Source organism: Vicugna pacos, chromosome 27 (assembly GCF_048564905.1).
Source record: "Vicugna pacos chromosome 27, VicPac4, whole genome shotgun sequence".
Lineage (NCBI taxonomy): Eukaryota > Metazoa > Chordata > Mammalia > Artiodactyla > Camelidae > Vicugna > Vicugna pacos.
In genome coordinates, this window is record NC_133013.1 from 4,140,734 (window position 1) to 4,159,828 (window position 19,095).

The 19,095-nt window shown below is 39.7% G+C and overlaps 1 protein-coding gene and 1 pseudogene across 1 annotated transcript; one reads left to right on the plus strand and one right to left on the minus strand.

The window, feature by feature from the left end:
* On the minus strand, window positions 1–10,978 carry SNURF (SNRPN upstream open reading frame). The gene is made up of 3 exons (XM_031672152.2): window positions 10,826–10,978; window positions 4,789–4,884; window positions 1–140 (listed from the first exon to the last, which is right to left on the minus strand). Exons 1-3 carry the CDS (start codon window positions 10,837–10,839, stop codon window positions 26–28), a joined length of 225 nt encoding a protein of 74 aa, XP_031528012.1. The 5' UTR covers window positions 10,840–10,978; the 3' UTR covers window positions 1–25.
* The window catches only part of LOC102534866 (centromere protein K-like), a 19,306-nt pseudogene continuing 11,083 nt past the window's right edge, over window positions 10,873–19,095 (plus strand).

A 19,095-nucleotide genomic window follows, 5' to 3' on the forward strand; every position in this document is an offset into this window, starting at 1 on the left:
GCTACCTGGGTGCTCCAACACTGCTTTAACCACCTCTTGGCGTCTCAGCTAAGAATGCCTGTCTCAGCTCCGCCTGGAAGTCCACCACAGGCACTTGCTGGGGCTGCTGCTGCTGTGACCGCCTCGGGTACAGGTGACACCTACGACAAGAGCACGGTACATAAAACGGAAAGACATTTTGCCCATATAGACAATAATTTATGGAATAAAATATACAGACTCTATTTCTTAAGATAGTCATTGAGGGTCAGAGTACACCACTGCCTCATGAAGAAACTACAAAACAAGGAGCCTCTCTGCACACAGGGATGTGCAAGGAACTGGGCCATACTTACCCAAGCTGGGGATACTACCAAGGAATCATTAAAAAAAAAAAAAAAGCTCTTTTGGCTTAAAATGTCCTGTGAAAGTACCGTTAGTACAATATCCATTACTTACTTTCCAATCTGGAAACAATTCTTTAACCCCTAGGGAGGGAGGTGGACATTTTTAAGGCATTTCCAGTGAGATACTAAGGCTGTGAACCATGCTATCCTTCCAAGAAATCACTACCTAAAACAAACAACTTCCAGCATACAGACTATTCAGGCTCAACACTATGTAACTCGACCATCTTTCAGTTAGAAGGGAATTCTGGAGAAAAGCATTCAACGTGTTCCTACATGTCAGTCACCTGGCTCTGAATCTGATCCTGAGGATAAGGAAGAGATACAGCAAGTTACACAGGTTACTGGCTAACAAGATAAGTGTGAAAATTCTGCCCTGTATACATACATAAGAATATTCAACAGCAGTTGGATTTTAAAATGGATCTTTGATAAGAGGTTTTTCCAGTATTTTCTGTAGTTTCTAAGTAACATTTTTCAACATTCTGTTATATAATAATGAATTATGCTGGACTTTGTCCATGGTTCCTAGGAGGTAACCTCTAGTCCTTTGCACTTAATAAGTGGTAGAAGTGTCGTCTGTTTTTCATGGTGGGCCCCCTGGATCACACCAGAGTTAACTCTAACAGGATGTCTCAGGACAGGGGCTGGGCAGGCTTCATGTAGACCTATCACGTGATTAGAGGGGTGGGGCTTTGAGCCTGACCTCCTGGGAAGGATGGGAGCTGGAAACTGAGACTGAGGTCAATTACATGGCATTGATTCATCAACCCTGCCTATTTAATGAAATCCTAATCATTAAAATCTAGACACTCAAAGCTGCGGTGTGCTTCCTGGCTGGTGATATACACTGATGTACTGAGACTAAAATATCCTGAGGACATGGAAGCTTCAGGTCTTGTCCTATAGAGTCCCTCCATGTGGCTTACCCTGATTTGTACCCTCTATAATAAAATATTAAGTATAGTGTTTTTGAGTTCAGAGTCATTCTAACAAATTATGGAACTTGAGGGAGTAGTGGAAACCCTCAATCTGTATCCAGCTATTAAGAAACTACAGGTGGCCCACAAACTCTAGAGCATGCAGCTGGTATCTCAGTAGAGGGTCATCTTAGGAGGGCCTGTGCCCTTACCCTGTCAGAATCTGCACTAATCCAAGGAGTAAGGATCAGAACTACACTGCTCACACCTCTAAGTTTCCCCATTTCAATCACAGAATAATTAAATCTTTATTTGGGCATTCTCAGTTTCATTCCTTTCATTACCAAACAGCAACTAAGTCTTGACCTAACAATATTCTAACTCATTTTTAAGCCAAAAAGAAAAAAAAAACCTTTTTGTTTTTGCTTCTTGCAACTCCTACTGTAGTGTTCCTCCTGGGTTTAATGTAAGACTAAGGTAAGAAAAAGAAAATAAGATGCAGTACATACAATATGTGCTTCATAAATGCAAAATATAAATTCAGGAATAATGAATTCAGAAGACTCTCCAGCCCCAGTCTCTAATTTCTCTCAAACTCACAATACATCAAGAAATAGGGAAGACATGTACCAGCCCCAAAGAACTAGTTGATTTGGTGACGTATCTATTGGAAGACAGAATAACCATCAATTCTAGGAGTATATATCAGTGACATTCTATTAATACTTGCTGTTGGTTAGTGGGACGGTGTGTGCATCGTGTTTTGGGTTTTATTCAATTTTGTTTTGTATTTGTTGGATGGAATACTAACAATAATCCTTTACTGATCTTTACAATTGGCATCCACACAATTCCTCAGGAATACTGACTCTCAGTACTTGTGGTTTGGGAAAAGGTGGAAGAGACTGATAGATTGTAATTAAAATGAACACTCAGACTACATCGTGTCCCAATCTTGAGCGAATCCTGAGTATATGTACCATTAAGCAGAGATTAGAGTATCAATACGGCTTACCCTTTTCTATAATCCACCTACTCTCAAAGAGGAAAAAAGTGGCTGGCGAAATTACACTGTTTCCCTAACTCAAAACTTCCCTCAGATTCTTCCCTTACTGCTGCACCCTATAATATTTATACATAATATATAAAACAGAGGTCCGGAAAATAGTTACTTCTTCTTTGAAAGCTACAAAATGTTTCTATTGATATGGACAAATTAATGACACCTAAAGCAGGTTTTTACAAGATTAGGATATGATCACCTGTTATACTGGTCCACAATGATGCTGCATAAGATAAACACTCTAATAAAATATAGCAAATATGATAGAACCTTTACCCACTAATAAAGATCCTCCCCTAAAATATGCCCCCCACCCATACTTCTACCATGTAGACGAAAAATGTTAACAAATAATGTTTCGAGCCTATAGCCACTGCAGCTGCCCCAAACTGTGCACCCTGTGGGGATCAGGATGGAGAAAAGCAGGATACTGGCCCTAGATAGATAAGGTGCAGATCAAAGAAACGGTTTCATGGTAATGAGTTCAGTGAGCTCAGACACTTGCATCTTCTCATACACAGAAAAGCACTAAATTCATTAACTTGAGATGTCTGGCTTTCTTTAATTAACAGTAATCTTTTGACATTTTGACTAACTGGTTTTTGTTACAAAACTTCTATGTATCCTGGCTCCTTCCCTACCTCTTTTGAGTAGTCCCTCAAGAGCTACCCGAGAGGCTGTCTTCCCAGCTTAAGTCCTCAGTTTTGTCTACTAAATAAAACATAATTCTCAACCTTTAGGTAGTACGTGTTTTTTTCAGCTGACGATCACAATCTGTATACTATCTCAAGATATTTCTAGAGATTCTGGGGGAAAAATAGCAATTTTGAAAATTCTCAAGTTACAAAAGACTAAAAGGCGAAAAATTATAATATAAAAGAAATTAATGGGCAAATTCTTATTATAACAAATTATATAAAATATTCACTCATAAAATATTTCCTTTCAAAGTAATCTCCAAAATAAAAATGTAATAAAGAATAATGAACTCTGAATAAATAGTCTCACTAGTAATTAAAATGTGCAACTACATGGAAATTTTTCCACATATAAAATGAGCAAATAACCAAAATAAGACCCAAAATGCTACCTACTCCTTACAACTTTTTAAAGAAGCTTTTGAAGTGAAAAAGTGAAATAAAATGCAAATAAACATTAATAACTACATTTGACCCTTGAACAACATGAGTCTGAATTGCATGGGTCTATTTATATATGGATATTTTTCCAGTAAACATATTGGAAACTTTTTTGGAGATTTGTGACAATTTGAAAAAACAACCTGCAGATGAACCAGAGAGACTAGAAATACGGGAAAAAATTAAGTTATGTATAAAATATATGTAATATATATGTAATATAAAAATGTGTTAATTGACTATTGGTTATCAGTGAGGCTTCTGGTCAATACTAGGCTGTTTGCAGTTAAGTCTGGGGGCAGTTAAGTTATTAGGCGTTTTTTGCCTGTCTGGGGGGTTGGTGCCCCAACACCCTCATTGCTCAAGGGGTAACTGTAATATTAGCTTCCAGACTGACTGCTTTTATCGTCATTGCATAAGAAATGCAAACAACCTCAATATCCATGAGTAAGCTAATGCTACGTTATATTGCAGCACCCATACTCTGTAATTTGTAAAATGAGGTAGATTTATAAGCACTGACATGGAAAGATTCCCTACAGCATATTGTTTCAAAATAAATCTCATGTATGTCAATAAACAAATCACAAATAGGCCTTCCCCATCCCATATGGGTGTACATGTGAATGCACAGGAAAAGGTCTAAAATGATAGCGATCCAAGTGCCTTAGGATTATCTCTGGGGAGGGAAGGGGAATGGACTAGTGGTATCTTAAAGTACATACCTGCTTTTTGAACTCAAAATTAACACAAAATTAAATATGTAAATTAACATCCCTTCAATACACAGAACATTTTGCAAGTACAGAAGTAATTTAGCAACAACATAAATAAGAAAGAAATAATTGTAATATAAACATTATTTACTTAATTACATATTATATAATTTATATGTAATTACATGTAATATATATTTGTTTAAAATATGTATAAAAATACATAAAATAATATGAAAAATAAAATAACTAATTATATGTAACATTTTATATATAGAAAATCATATAAATATGTTGAAAGATGTAGAGTTTTATGAAGATAACACCCACCTAATACATATGGAAAAAAAGGAAATACATTTATTAAAATTTTAATAAAAGTTGAGTTAACTTAGGACATGGTTAAGGATGATTATTTGTTTTTTTTTTTGACTTCATCTATAGAATATGCATATGCTTCTTGCATTAATTAAATTCAGGTCAATGCCCTGATCCCAGGATACTTTGCTCTCATCTGAAAATGGATTCTGCCCTAAAATGGTTCTCAACCCAGACTGTACTCACTCCTGGTTGCTCAGTGAGGCTGTCCTTCTGCGTTTGACTTGGACTTCCACCTCTGGTACGTGTTGTTCCGTAGTCCGTCTCAGGTGTAAGCGGTCCCTGAAGCAGAAAGAGGATTTGTTTCATAGACTTCATCAATTTATTAAACAACTACTTATTTAAAGGTTATATTTAGAGCTAGATTTAATATGGAGTTTTTAAAGTGCTCATAAGCTAACTAAAATAATGCCAACTATATCTCAATAAATCTGAGAATAAACAGTAGAAGTAAAATGTTAGAAGGTTTTTATCCTGAAGTAGTCAGAATCTATCCTAAAACTACTTTTTCCCTTTAGCATCTCCTTGACATCAGAAAATTTGGGGGGAAAATACCAAAAAATTAAGCAAAAATGTGTATGTGTGCATACTTACACTCAGATACAGATATAAATCTATACACTTACAGAGATGTATTTATTTATACACAAACATATTATCAGTATCTACATATCCTTGAAAAAATAGCAATGTTGAGTCTAAAAATAGCTTGAAAAAATCATTATGATAGATCCTTTTGTATAGTGGAATAAAGTATAAAACTTAACAAAATGTCTATATAGGCAACCTCTTGTGCAGATGCTTTTCTAGGATTTGCAAAACAAGAAACTAAAACAATGTTTAAGAATAATAAAACAGCTACAACCATATTATAATCTTTGGAACAGCTCACAAAATGGCTGCTCAAGGAATGGGAACAGGAAGTCTACTTGGGTCATCAAGATTAGAAATGATAGGAATCACTCACAAAACTGAAAATTTAAAATGTCAAACTAGAAAGGAAAGAAAAAACAGTATTCCACATCATACAATGTAATGTCTCCAAAAGAGGCAGAGTTCAAAGGACACATCCCAAAAGACAATTCCCTGAACTCTTGCTATTTTAAAATTCATGTTAGATTATGCAAAGTAATAATCAAAATAGCTTACTGATAACCCTGAATTGTTTTATAGCTTTAAAAACTTAAATGTGACTGGTATACATAAAATAGATAAACAAGTTTATACTGTATAGTACATGGAAATGTATTCAATATCTTGTAGTAGCTAATGTTGAAAAATATGAAAATGCATATATGTATATTCATGTATGACTGAAGCATTATGCTGGACACCAGAAATTGACACAATATTGTAAACTGACTGTAACTCAATAAAAATATATACAGGAAAAAAACTTTAATGTTCTAATTAAGCAATAGAAAAGACCACTAAAAGTCACACACCAGATTTTTAAATGGTAAAAGTACTGTATATACTTTGCTAATCTCCTTGACCTTTGATTAGGCAATGGTTTCTCAGATATGACACCCAAAGTACCTAATAAGGGAAGAATCCATAAATAGGATTTCATCAAAAGTGAAAGTCTTTGCTTCAAAAGGTATTAAGTGAAAGACAATTCACAAAATAGGAGAAAACATATGCTAATCATAAAGCTGATAAAAGCCTTGTATCCACAATATCTTAACTCTTACAACTCAATAGTAAATAACAAAACTCAACAAAATGGGTAAAGGATTTGAACAGATTGCTCTCCAAAGCTACACAATTTCCTCTTAAGCACAAGATGCTACATAAGAGTCATTAGGAAAACACAAATCAAATCACAAACATACCACTTCACACCACAGGAGTAGGATGTGGAGAAACTGCTAGTAGAAATGTAAAGTGGTACAACCTCTGGCACGTCTTAAAAATGTTAACCACATTGTTAACGTGTGACCCAGTATTTCCACTACTAGCTGGAGTGAAATAAAAACACATGAACTTGAGCGTTAATGTTCTTAGCAACATTAACCTTTAGAATCAAAAAAGCAGAAACAACCTAACGTACAACTGAGGATGGATAAACAAAATATAGCGTGGTATGGTATATTGGTACAATGAATGCCATTCAATTATAAAAGGACTGACATACACATGTATTAAACGGTGGTTTCACAAATAAATATATTTACTAACATATTAATACTAATACAATAAAACAGATTATCATGGACCTCTGCTTTGTCATAGTTCATTCATTATGATGGGTCTAATAGTATAATTCAGCACACCCCATAACCCCCCCCTAAAATAATCTTCTGTCCCTTTATGTAACCTTCATCAGCTGCTCAGGTCTGACTTCAACTGAGAAAAAAACCAGCATACAAAGATAATTTTTTCTATGTTTGACATCTTTTTTAATTACATGCAAAATCTTCAATAAGCATCTTTTATTTTAAGTTTGTTCTAAACAAACATGTGCAATTATAATGTCCCTAACTGCATTCCCAAACCATAAACCAGTGTTTCAGAAAATTCAAGCATTTAAGGGAAAGTTATTATATGTACACAATTATTAACTTTTTGCTCCAAAATCACTTTCATTAAAAAGTAATTATCTAGAAATACACTAGAAGGCAAGATGTGATGACATCACACAGTATTTTTCCTAACTGCCTAATATTCTATCAAATATTTAGGATGCCTTATACCAAATCCAAAAAAAAACTTATTAAAAACTCAATTACACCCACCAGTAAGCAAGGTATTTTCAGTTCCATATGAAACCATTTATTCTAAATTGTCAAATCTTTCCCCCTAGTTCTTTGAGATCATCACTACCCATGTTTTTCAAGCATATTTTTCTGAAAATAAAATGGTTCTGAATTTTAAAAAAAACCTCAATTACTAAGATCTCAAGAGTGAAAAATAAAAATAAAAACCACAAAGATAATGTGAGTTAAACCTGTTTGTAATCTTCCCACAAACATAAGAAAATCAGTGTGTCCAAAAACAAAACCTACAGAATCATCAAAGAGAATTCTGAGCCAGCCAGTATTCAGGACCTAGAAAAACAAAAGAAATTAACTACCTTGTCCAATCTTTACTAGCGTGAAGGATGTTGCCTTAACCATCAACAACTCATGCAAAGCTCCTGGTCATGGGCCACCAAAGTGGAGGGGACAGACGGGACCAGCAATAAAGTTCTAACTTACAACGAAGAAAGATTACAAACCTCACTGTCCCTGTCAGGGTGGAGGCAGTACTTATACCGTTCTCACTTCAAGGGTTCTTCCTAAAAGCTAAGTAGCAGAGTGCAGTGTCAAAGAGTTAACTTACAGGCCTTAGCATCTTAAACAAAAAGAAGGGAAAAAGGAGGAATAAAGATGTAACATATCTATATACAGGGGAAATATTTAAGCAATGAAACACTGGTCAGACTAGAGAAACCAATATAATAGAAAATAAAACTATGAATAAACGCAAACCTGACAGTACCTTGCCTTAGACAGCCAACACAACAGTCCTTTGACTAAGTGCCCTTGCTCTAAACTTCAGGAAGGGCTCCTGTTCCTTCCCCAGTCTCAAAAAGCCTTGGTACTAAGCTAGATATTCATGGGACAGGACAGAGGCCTCCAAACTTGGGAGGTCTTTCCACAGGGCCTGCCACACTGAGATGCTGAGCCTGAGGGAAGGACCACAAAATGGCGACCAGGACGCTGCAGCTCATCTTGCAAAGGGCCAAAGGATCAGAAGTTCATGTTTGAAGCAGTATCTTCCTACAAGCAGGAAAAAATGTACAGATCGTAAGTATCACAAAATACCACACTCCTGCTATTTCTCAAACTACTCGAAAATAAACAATTCCAGAGCAGAGCTTTCCAAGCTCCTGAATTTACATTTTCCTTAATTACATTCCAACTCAGCACACAAGACAGACTGGCTATGACGGATGGGAAAAAGAAAAAAACTGGCAAGCACATCAAAATTCTGCAAAGAAAAATACTTAAAAATGCTGCCCCCCTATCAAGCTAGTGGAATATAGAATACAGAAATAGTTACTTTGTTAATTATCCTTTCTCACCAAATATTTACAGCAGCTCCAAATTTTTAAATGATAGATCAAAAAAGCATTAACTTAAAATCTGACTAAGGACAAGAATTCACTAATCCCATGTATACCCACAAATCTGTTTCTCTCCTCTGTTCCTCTCCTTAAACACAACTTATAGCCCTCAGTTTCTAGGAGCCCTAGAGGAGCCCCCAATTCCCCAACTTTAGAGAAATTATTCATAAAGATGGCATCACCAATGGAATATCCAGGGATTAAGAAATACTACACTTAAAGTTGAGATGCAGCTGTGCAGTTACATAATCTGGAAAACGGAAATCAAAGGTTATATGAAGGGAAGCTGTCTAAAGGGTTACTGAGTCCACTTGAACATGGCAAACAATTAAGATTTCTCACAATACAACTTAGGGAGAATCTAAGAAATTAAAAAGCTCCTGGACCACTGACGGAGGCTATCTTAAGCAGCACAGGGGATCCTGGAATGTCCTCCAGGCCCCCACCTCTCCCTTCTGCATAAGAAAAGCAAGGGCACAGCACAGGTGCCCTGCCATTCCAGGTAGACATAGAGTGAACACATCGCCCCCAGTATGAATCTTTGGCCTCACCACATTTCCCACCCCACTGCGGCACTGCGGGGAGGGGTCGAACGCAAGGCCGAGAGGCTGAGCAAACCCTTGTCCTTCCTCCTCCCTTCCCGCACCGCAGCCCAGCAGGGGAGGGTCAGTAATTGGGCAAACACGTGAAGAGGGTGGCTGGCAGTCCCACAAAGTGAAGACTGCAAACGCCCAGCCTCAGCCCCACTGCAGGTTGGAAGTGGTGTCATCTCTGCAGCACCTGCGCGCCCCAAACCCACACCTTCCTGACTGCGGCACTAGGGAAGGGGCAGCCGCCCACCCAGGCCTGCCTCCTCCCAGCAGCACTGCGCTCTGGGGAGGGAGGTGCCCATACTCCTGCTAGGCAGAAGCTGCAAGGCCGCCCCTCCCCCACTGCGGCACTGGGGGAGGGGGCGGCCGCCCCCACCCCGCCGCGCCTGCGCAGACTCGCACCTCTGCGGCAGCAGCCATCTTTGTGGAGCCGCACAATGGCTGTGACGCGGCCGCCAGACGCCCGTGCGCTCCCGAGTCTGCCTACAAATATCTCATTCCAAACGCAGAGAAAAATCAGTGCCAACAAGGAACGCCCCTGGACGTCGCATCCCAAAATGCGGCAGGTCTCTCACAAGATGCGTTAAGCAGGCTCAGGACATCACATCCCTAATCTTACACCCAAAGCCACAAGTGTGAGGGATTATCAAGAAGTTAAATGCGTAACAACCCTATACTCCTGCAGCCATCCCTTCGGCTGGGAGGTTCGCCACAACATGCAGACTCTAAAACCACTGTTGGTCACGGAATACTGAACGTTCTCCGCTTTCTGCAAAAATGGACGCCCCCCACCTGCCCGTCGCCTCCGCCCCCGCCCCTCCACCTCCTCCCCCGCCCCTCCACCTCCTCCCCCGCCCCTCCACCTCCTCCCGTCCGCCTCACAGCCACTCCGCCGAGACCCCCACCCCGTTACGGCCCCCTCTACCATCGCGCTACCTGCTCCCGTCACCGTCATCACGGTCACCCCGCCGCCCCACGTACCACTCAGGACCCCTGCCAGTCCCCATGCCGCACCTGCGAACCACGCCGCTGCGGTCACCACGGTCACCCGCCTCCCCTCCACTCCGCCATAGTGACCCCCTCCCCCCAACCACCCCTTCCCACCACAGCCTCACGCGACCGCCTCCGCGCCTGTTGCCCACCCCATGGCTGCGGACACTCCTGTGACCCACCCCGTCTTCCTTCACCGCCCTACGCACCAGCTACCATGCTGTCCCCTTGCCACCGTGCTCATGGCCTCAGACCCCAGGGACAAAGGGCCACCCAAAAAAGGATCTGATGGGGTACACAGAATGGTGCAGACGGACAAATGCGTCACAAAACGCAGACACGATACCATCCGAGGGGAGTCAGCTAAGCCCCAAGCCTCCGAAAGGTGTCCCATCTGGTCATCCAGACAAAGAACTGGACAGCCCAGACCGCCACCAAATACTACAATACTCCGAGTTCCGCAACCTTCGACTATCAAACAAGCAGAAATGTTCCCCACGCTGTCTCTGAGGGAAGACACCGCACCGCTGACCTGGCCCGCTCCATCGCGCCGCTGGCCGCTCGTCAGAACAGAACGTCATGCATCTCCAATGGCTGCTCCACTCTGCGCTGGACTCGCCGCAGCGGCACCAACTAATTGCGGCCGCTGGGCCTGCGCATGCGCGGCAATCTACCGCGCCGCCACGCGCGCGCCTCCCGCCCCCACCCACGCCTTGGCCGCGCATGCGCATCCTCTTGCCGCAGTGCCGAGGTGATGCCACGATACCGGCGCCCCCGCGCCTCTCCAGACCGGAAAAACGGGGGGATGGTATCTAGTGGCCCCAGAGTAGTCAAGGCACTGGGGCTTTGGGATGGGGACTCCAGGGACCACCATCAGCCTGGGGCTAATGGCTCTTAGTATTCACACTAAATAGTACTTGGTACTTCCCAGGGTAGTGGAAATTGGGTATTTTTTGTTGTTGTTGTTGTTGTTAACTTTAAAAAGTCCTTATTCAGATTTCCTGTTTTTTCCTTCAGTGTCCTTTTCCTCCTGCAAGATTGCACACATATTACATCAGTGATCATGTCTCTTTAAAAATCTTCTTGGCTATGGCAATTTAGATTTTTTTTAAATGTTTACCATGTTTATTTTTTTAGTGATCATTAATTACTTTTAGAATTAAAAAAATAAGTATTAAGATAAAATAATTGTACTTAATTCTAAACTCTAATGGACTTGACTGTCAGTTTCTTGACCCATCTTCCACTCTTTTCTAGCCTGCACTTTTTGACAACTCTGTCCACTCTCATAATTTCCTGGCTGCTCCACAGTATTAAAGAAGCTGGCTTTGGATACCGTAGAAGGTATGATTAAGGCTCCTTGAGACTTACAGACAGTCCACAGACAGCAGCCATTTTGGCACACTCATCTAAAAGAGACAACATTTTAAATCAGTTTATAAGCCTGATTGAGCATATCCTGCAAATGGGAAGTGAATATACAGAAAGGGAGACTTCACCAGGAAACTACGCTGTAGGGACTGTGCTGCTAGAAACTGATGTCTCCCAACCATTCCCTTTTTTCCAAAGTCTAGACTTAACCTCAAGTCAAACACTCAAGGGCCTAAAGGGCTTTAAATAAGCTTAAAGGACACCAAATCCGGACTAAAACTATTCTGTGTGTAACTGATGCTGCAGAATTTGCAAATAAACTGATCTGAACTCCTACATCACACCATATACAAAAATCAACTCAAAATGGATCAAAGATCTACATGTAAGAGTTAAAAATGTAAATCTCTTAGGAGAAAACGTGGATGTAAACCTGTGTGACTTGCCTTAAGCAATACTTTCTTAGTTATGACACTAAATGCACAAGCAACCAAAAAATAAAAGGATAAATTGGACTTCATCACAATTGCTTAAGTTTTTACATCAGATATCACTATTAAGAAAATGAAAAGAGAAGCACCAGAACAGTGAAAAATACTTGTAAATCATATACTATAAAGAAAGTCTTACTTTTCAACAATAAAAAGACAAAAAAAATTTAAACGGGCAGAGGATTTGAATAGACAATTCACCAAAAAATGGCAGACAAATGGCCAATCAGCACATGAAAAGATGCCCATCTTTAGTCATTAAGGAAATGCAAATGAATAGCTCAATGAGATGCCACTTCACACCCACTAATCAAAAAGACAATAACAAGAGTTATGGAGGATATGGAGAAATTGGAGCCTTCCTCCATTGCTTAAAGGAATGCAAAATAGTATAGTGATTTGGGAAAACAGTTTGGGAGTAGCTAAAAATTTAACAATAAAGTTACCCTACAACCCCCTACAGTTCTGTTTCTAAAAAGTATGTAACACACAATAAATGAAACCATGCATCTATGCAAAGCAGCATTATCATAACAGTCAAAAAGTGGAAACAACCCAAATGTCTGTCAACTGATATGCGGATAAACAAAAATCGTGGTATGACATCTGTACCATGGAGTAGCATTTGGCCTTAAAAATGAATGAAGTATTGATTCAAGATACAAAATGGACAAACTCTGAAAATATTATGCTACGTGAAAGGCCACATTTTGTATGAGTCCATTTATATGAATTGTTCAAAATAGGCAAATCCATAGAGTCAGAAGCTGATTAGTAATTGTCAGGGAATAGGGGAAAGGCAAATGGAGAGTGACTGCTAATGTTTACAGTGTTTCTTTATAGAATGATGAAATGTTCTGGAATTAGCAGGAATAGTTGTAAAACATTGTGAATATACTAAATAGCACTGATATGTGCAGTTTTTAAAAAGGTAGATTTTTCTGGTACATGCATTGTTAATCAATTTTTTTAATCCAAATTGAGGGACATCCTATAAAATACCTGACAAATGATCCCCAAAACTGTCAAGTGCATCAAAAACAAAGTGAGCAACTTTCTAAGTCTTGTCACAACCAACAAAAGCCTTGAGACAGGAGTATTAAATGTAATATATTATCCTGAACGAGATCCTGGAACAGAAAAGGGACATTATGGGGAAACTGAGGACATCTGAACAAAGTGTACACTTCTGTTAATAATGTACCAGTATTGGTTCATTAATTGTAACAGATGTACCATACTACGTGAGACATTAATAATAGGGGAATGTATGTACGAGGTATGGGTAGTTGAACCCAGATTCAAGCCCAGCGCTCTGCTTCCCATGCCCCTGACCTTAACCAATATTGTATCTTTTGATGACTGTCTAGTATGGGCAATGACTCTCTTCATTATAATTTTAATTCCACAGCGTGTGTGTACAAATCCATATGTATGAGCCACAACCCAAGCAGAAAGCTGTGTGAAAAGACAAAATGGCAGAAAAGTCCCAAAACTGCTCCTGTAGGCTCCTTACTTAAGGCACTGGGTGGCAGTCTTTCACTACATGCACAGTTGGTTCAGAAGAAAGCTGAATAGGGTAGAGAAATCATTGCTGTAGGCTCCCTCCCCCGACCCTGGGGCACAGCAGGAGGGAGATTCTCCTATTAGCAGTCTTCCTAGAAAATCCCAGGGCCAACTCAGGAAGAGGCTGAGCAGGGGAAGAAAGTACCCGCCTCCTCTTGAGAATGGTCAAACAGGACGGACACAAGCTACAAAAAAGGCACTCCTCCACCCACAGTTTTAGCGCATTCTCTCTATGTCCCCAGGCTTTGGGGCAAGAATAGTCTAGGCTGTCAGACAACTATACCAAATTCCACCTACAGCCTGTGCATTTTTTTAAATGGTTGGGAGGTAATAAAATGAAAGACTATTTTATGACACAAGAAAATTATATGAAGTTAAAATTGCCATATCCATAAATTAAATATACTTAGAAAACAGCTGACTAGAAAAGCCCAGTTTTTCCCAACTGAGTAGGGAAAACTCCAGGTCACTAACTTTTGTGTTTCTCCTTTAGCTTCACTCAATTACCACATTCATATAAAATACTTCTGACACTTTCGTCACCAAATGCAGGGGGGAGGGAGTTCTCTACACCAAGCAATTATCCATGACACCAGCTGGTTGTCTTACAATTTAACTCAGTTCTAACACTATCTATGTGTATACAGCATCAGATACCACAGGTCAAGGGCATATTCCCACAAGACTGCTCCCACCCCACCTCAGATGTCAAATGCAAGTAGTTAAGTCCCCAGGTTACCCACAACTTCTGTGGAGGAAAATGTCGCCTGCCATATCTGTAAACAAAGGAAGCTGAGGCCATCAAACTATCAGCCGCTGCAGCTGCCCCCAGCTATGCACCCTGAGGGGATTCAGGATGGAGAACAGCAATATACTGGCCCTACATAGAGAAGGTGCATATCAAAGGAATCATTTCAGTAAGCCCAGATTCTTACATCTTCCCATACAAAGAAAAGTGGTAAATTCATTAACTTGAGATGTCTGTTTTTTATCTTTTGATGTTCTCACTACCTTTTTTTCTTTGGGTTTTTTTTTTTTTGCAAAAACTCTTTATATCCTGGCTCCTCCCTTACCTCTGAAAAACAGAGCTGTCTGATAGCCTGCCTTCTGGACTTATGGTCTCAGAAAATCCACCAAATAAAACAGAATTCTCAACTTTTATGTGTGCATTTTTTTTTCAGTCGACACTGCTGTCTAGTTTGGCTGCAAATTGGAGGTTTCTATGCCCTCCTCCCACTTTGGGTTCATTTTTACTTACATTTCCAGTTTATTAAAGGATATGGCAGAGAATACAGATGAACAGCCTGATGAAGAGATACTTACGGTGAGGTCTAGGAGGGTCCAAAGTGCAGGAACTTTTGTCCCATGAAGCTGGGGTGCATTACCCTCCCAGTGAGTAGATATGTTCACCAACCCAGAAGCTCTCTGAATCCCATACTTTGGGGATTTTTTAATGGAGGCCTCCTCACGTAGGCATGATCAATAATTAACTCTATTTCCAGCCCTTCTCCCCTCTCTAGAGAAGTGAGGGGCAGGGCTGAAAAATTCCAAGCTTCTAAGCAAAGGTTGGTGTTTCTGGTCACCAGGAGCAATCCAGAATCCTACCCAGAGTTGCCTCATTAAAACAAAAGATGCTTCTAGTGTTCTTACCACCGAGAACATTAAGAAGGTTTTAGGAACTCTGCCAGGAACTGGGAGCAGAGCAGAGACCAATGTATATTTTTATTATCTCACAACAGCCTTGCACATATCTTTACATACTAACTATGGCTACAACTGCACAGTTGAGTAGTTGGAATTGATGAGATTCAGGGCATACTACCCCAAAATATGGCACCTTGGCATATTGAATATTTTAAGGTGAAGGAGATTGAGAAAATGGCACAAACCGGAAGGTCACTTTGATCTTCTCCCAACCCTTCTCTTCTGAAATAAGTCATACAGGCCTCAGGTCAGAGGTGCCCTCCCTATATCCAGAGGGCGGGACCATCCTTATTTCCAAAGACAAAAGGATGCCAAGAAGAATCAGAATAGGTTTTGATAAACTTCCCGCAGTTTACTACATGAACCCCTTCCTCTCTGACCTATCATATTCCTACACAACTGCCTATTCTTCATCAAACCTATCATAAAAATACTCAAGGTCTGTTCTGATGGGTCACATAAAACTCACATTACGTGAAATTTGAGTTTCACATGAAGGCTCCCATGTCACAGGAAACTCACATTAAAATAAATTTGCATGCCTTTGCCAGTTTAATTTTCCGACCCAGCCAGGGGGAGGATTGAGGAATGCTTTTTCCTCCACTAAACAGCAGAAACCATTTGGTCCTCAAAGCCAAACATATTTACTATTGGGCTGTGATGGTAATTTCATGTGTCAAATTGACTAGGTCACAGTACTTAGATATTTGGTCAAATACCACTGGTATGTTGCTGTGAAAATATTCTTTAAGTGGGATTAACACTTAAATCAGTAGATTTAGAATAAAAAGCAGGTCACCTGCCATAATATAGCAGACTGCCTTTGGATTCAAGTTGTAACAGTAACACTTCCCTGTGTCTCCAACCTGCTAGCTTAACCTGCAGGTTTTGGATTTGCCAGCCTCCACAATCACATGGTCAATTTCTAAAACTAAAAAAAACTGTAATAGTTAAAACATGCCACCAGGGCTTCCTGACAGCTCACAAGATATGGCGCTCCAGCCCTGAAGGTGAGACTCTTACTGCTGGGGAACTGGATATCAGTTATATTGTGACTTATAATAAATACACATTTGGTCTTCATCCCCCTTTCTGGAACAGAGCTCCTAAAACCCTTAGAATGTTCTGTGCTGAGATAGAAAAATGTATCTTTTGTTATGTTAATAAGGTGACTTTGGAAGTCAGGGAAGGATGAGGGCTGATTTGGTTGACAGGATAACCGAGTGATAAGAGGGCTGAAACTTTCAGTCCCATCCTCCAGACCTCTGAGGAGGGCGGAATGGTTGAAAATGGAATCAATCTCCAGTGGCCAAAGATTTAATCAATAATGCCCATATAATGAAACCTCCATAAAAACCATGAAGCCTCCATAAAAACCCCAAAGGACTTCGGGGCTGGTGAACCAGAACACTACCACATGCCACTGTGTTGGGCTCAGACTCCACAGGGATAGGAGTTCCTTTGTTTGGGTCTTTGCTCTAGATATCTGTTCACATCACCATTGATTCTTAAACTTTAACATCCCTCGTAATAAACTGGTAATCTCATGAGTAAACTGGTTTTCTAAGTCCTGTGAGCCACTCTAGCAAATTAATTGAACCCAAGAGGGAATCAGAGGAATGTCTGATTTAGAGTCAGTTGGTCAGAAGCACCAGTGACAACCTGAACTTGCAATTGGCATCTGAAGGGGGAGAGGGCATTTTTTGTGGGACTGAGCCCTTAACCCATGGAGTCTGAGCTGTCTGAGTAGATAGTGTCAGAACTGAATTGATTTGCAGGACACCTAGCTGGTGTCAGAGCATTGGTTGCTAGTGTGAGGGAAAACTTCCCACATGTTAGAACTGGGTGCAGGAAACTTAATACCTGAAGTCCAGCCAGGCCTCAAGCACCACTCTTATCCAGCTCCTGTAACATAGCCAGCTCCAGAAACCCACTGGATAGGAGGGGAAGCTGAAGGGGTGGGGAATCAAGGAAACTAATTAACTTGTGGGCCTCCCTTCAAGTACTCCAAACATGTCTTCTTGCCTGAGCTTCTTTATCCTCTAGCAGAGTGACAAGGAAATTGAGGAACAGATAATTTAAAGACTTGCCCAAAGTCCAAGACCTTTTCAAAATTATCAAAAGGCTAAGAAAATCACAAGGAGAAGCCAATAAATCAGCAAGATCTAGATGCAGACTGTGCTACAGTTGTGGAAGATGCTACAGATGCTGAAGAACTTACTAAAGAATGTGAAGAAATATGGAATGATCTGGAAGAATGTCAGAGTAAATCATCGCTTGTTGGAACTGAGACATTCACTGACTCAAATGCTCAGTTATTATTAGTTATGCCAGTGAAATGTTTGACTATTGGAGTTAGTCAATGGCAGAAAGAAACTCCTGAATTAATTCCACTGACTGAAGATGTCCTGGTAACTGTAGAAAAAGAAGAGTTCCAAAAACTGAGACATGATCTTGAATGGTACTGTCTACTATTCAAGAAATGAAAAGTTAAAGGAGGACTTAGACATGTAACAACAATGGTTGGAGGAAAAACAAGAAATACTGAAATCTCTTAATGTACTATACAAACATCATGAAATGACTTCTTTTTAAATTGAGAACCTTTAATAAACCGAAAACAAAAATGCTAAATAAGAAGGAATATAAGAATAAATGCTTAATTAACTTGGGTAATTCCTAGAAGACCATTTTCCTGTACCTGATAGAAATTTGAAAAGGAATAACATTGTATATTCTTGCCTTTTTATTGTAGATTAATTGATTATGACTGTGTAGGTTTATTTTGGGCTCTCCATTCTGTTCTATTGATCTATGGTTTTGTTTCAGTACCATACTGTTTTGATTACTGTAGCTTGATAGTACAGTCTGACATCAGGAAGTGTGATTCCTCCAGCTTTGTTCTTTCTCAAGATAGTTTTGGCTATGTGGGATCTTTTGTGTTTCCATACAAATTTCTAACTTATTGGTTCTATTTCTGAGATTGTACCTTTCCAAGAATTTATCCATTTCTTCTAGGTTGCCCATTTTAGTGGCATAAGTGGTTCTGGGAAAACTGGACAACTATGTGTAAAAGAATTAAATTAGAACATTCTCTAACACCATATACAAAAATAAACTCAAAATGGATACACAAAAACAAACTCAAAATGGATTAAAGACCTAAATTAAGACATAAATGTAAGACAGAATATTATAAAACTCCTAGACGAAAACATAGGCAGAACACTGTGACACAATTTATACCAATATATTTTTATTTGTCTCCAAAAGTAAAAGAAATAAAAGCAAAATAAATAAATAGGACCTAACTAAACTTAAAAGTTATTACACAGTAAAGGAAACCATCAACAAAAAGACAATATACTGAATGGGAGAAAATATTTGCAAAGGATATGGCCAATAAGGGATTAATATCCAACATATATAAATGGCTTATACAATTCAACATCAAAAAAAAAACTTGATTAAAATGTAAAGAATTGAATAAACCTTTTTCCAAAGGGGGGAAATGCAGGTGGCCAAGAGACACATGAAAAGATGCTCAACATTGCTACATCATAAGGGAAATGCAAATCAAAACCAGTTAAGATATCACCTCCCACCTACCAGAATGGATATCATCAAACACACACACACACACACACACACAAATAACAAATGTTGGCAA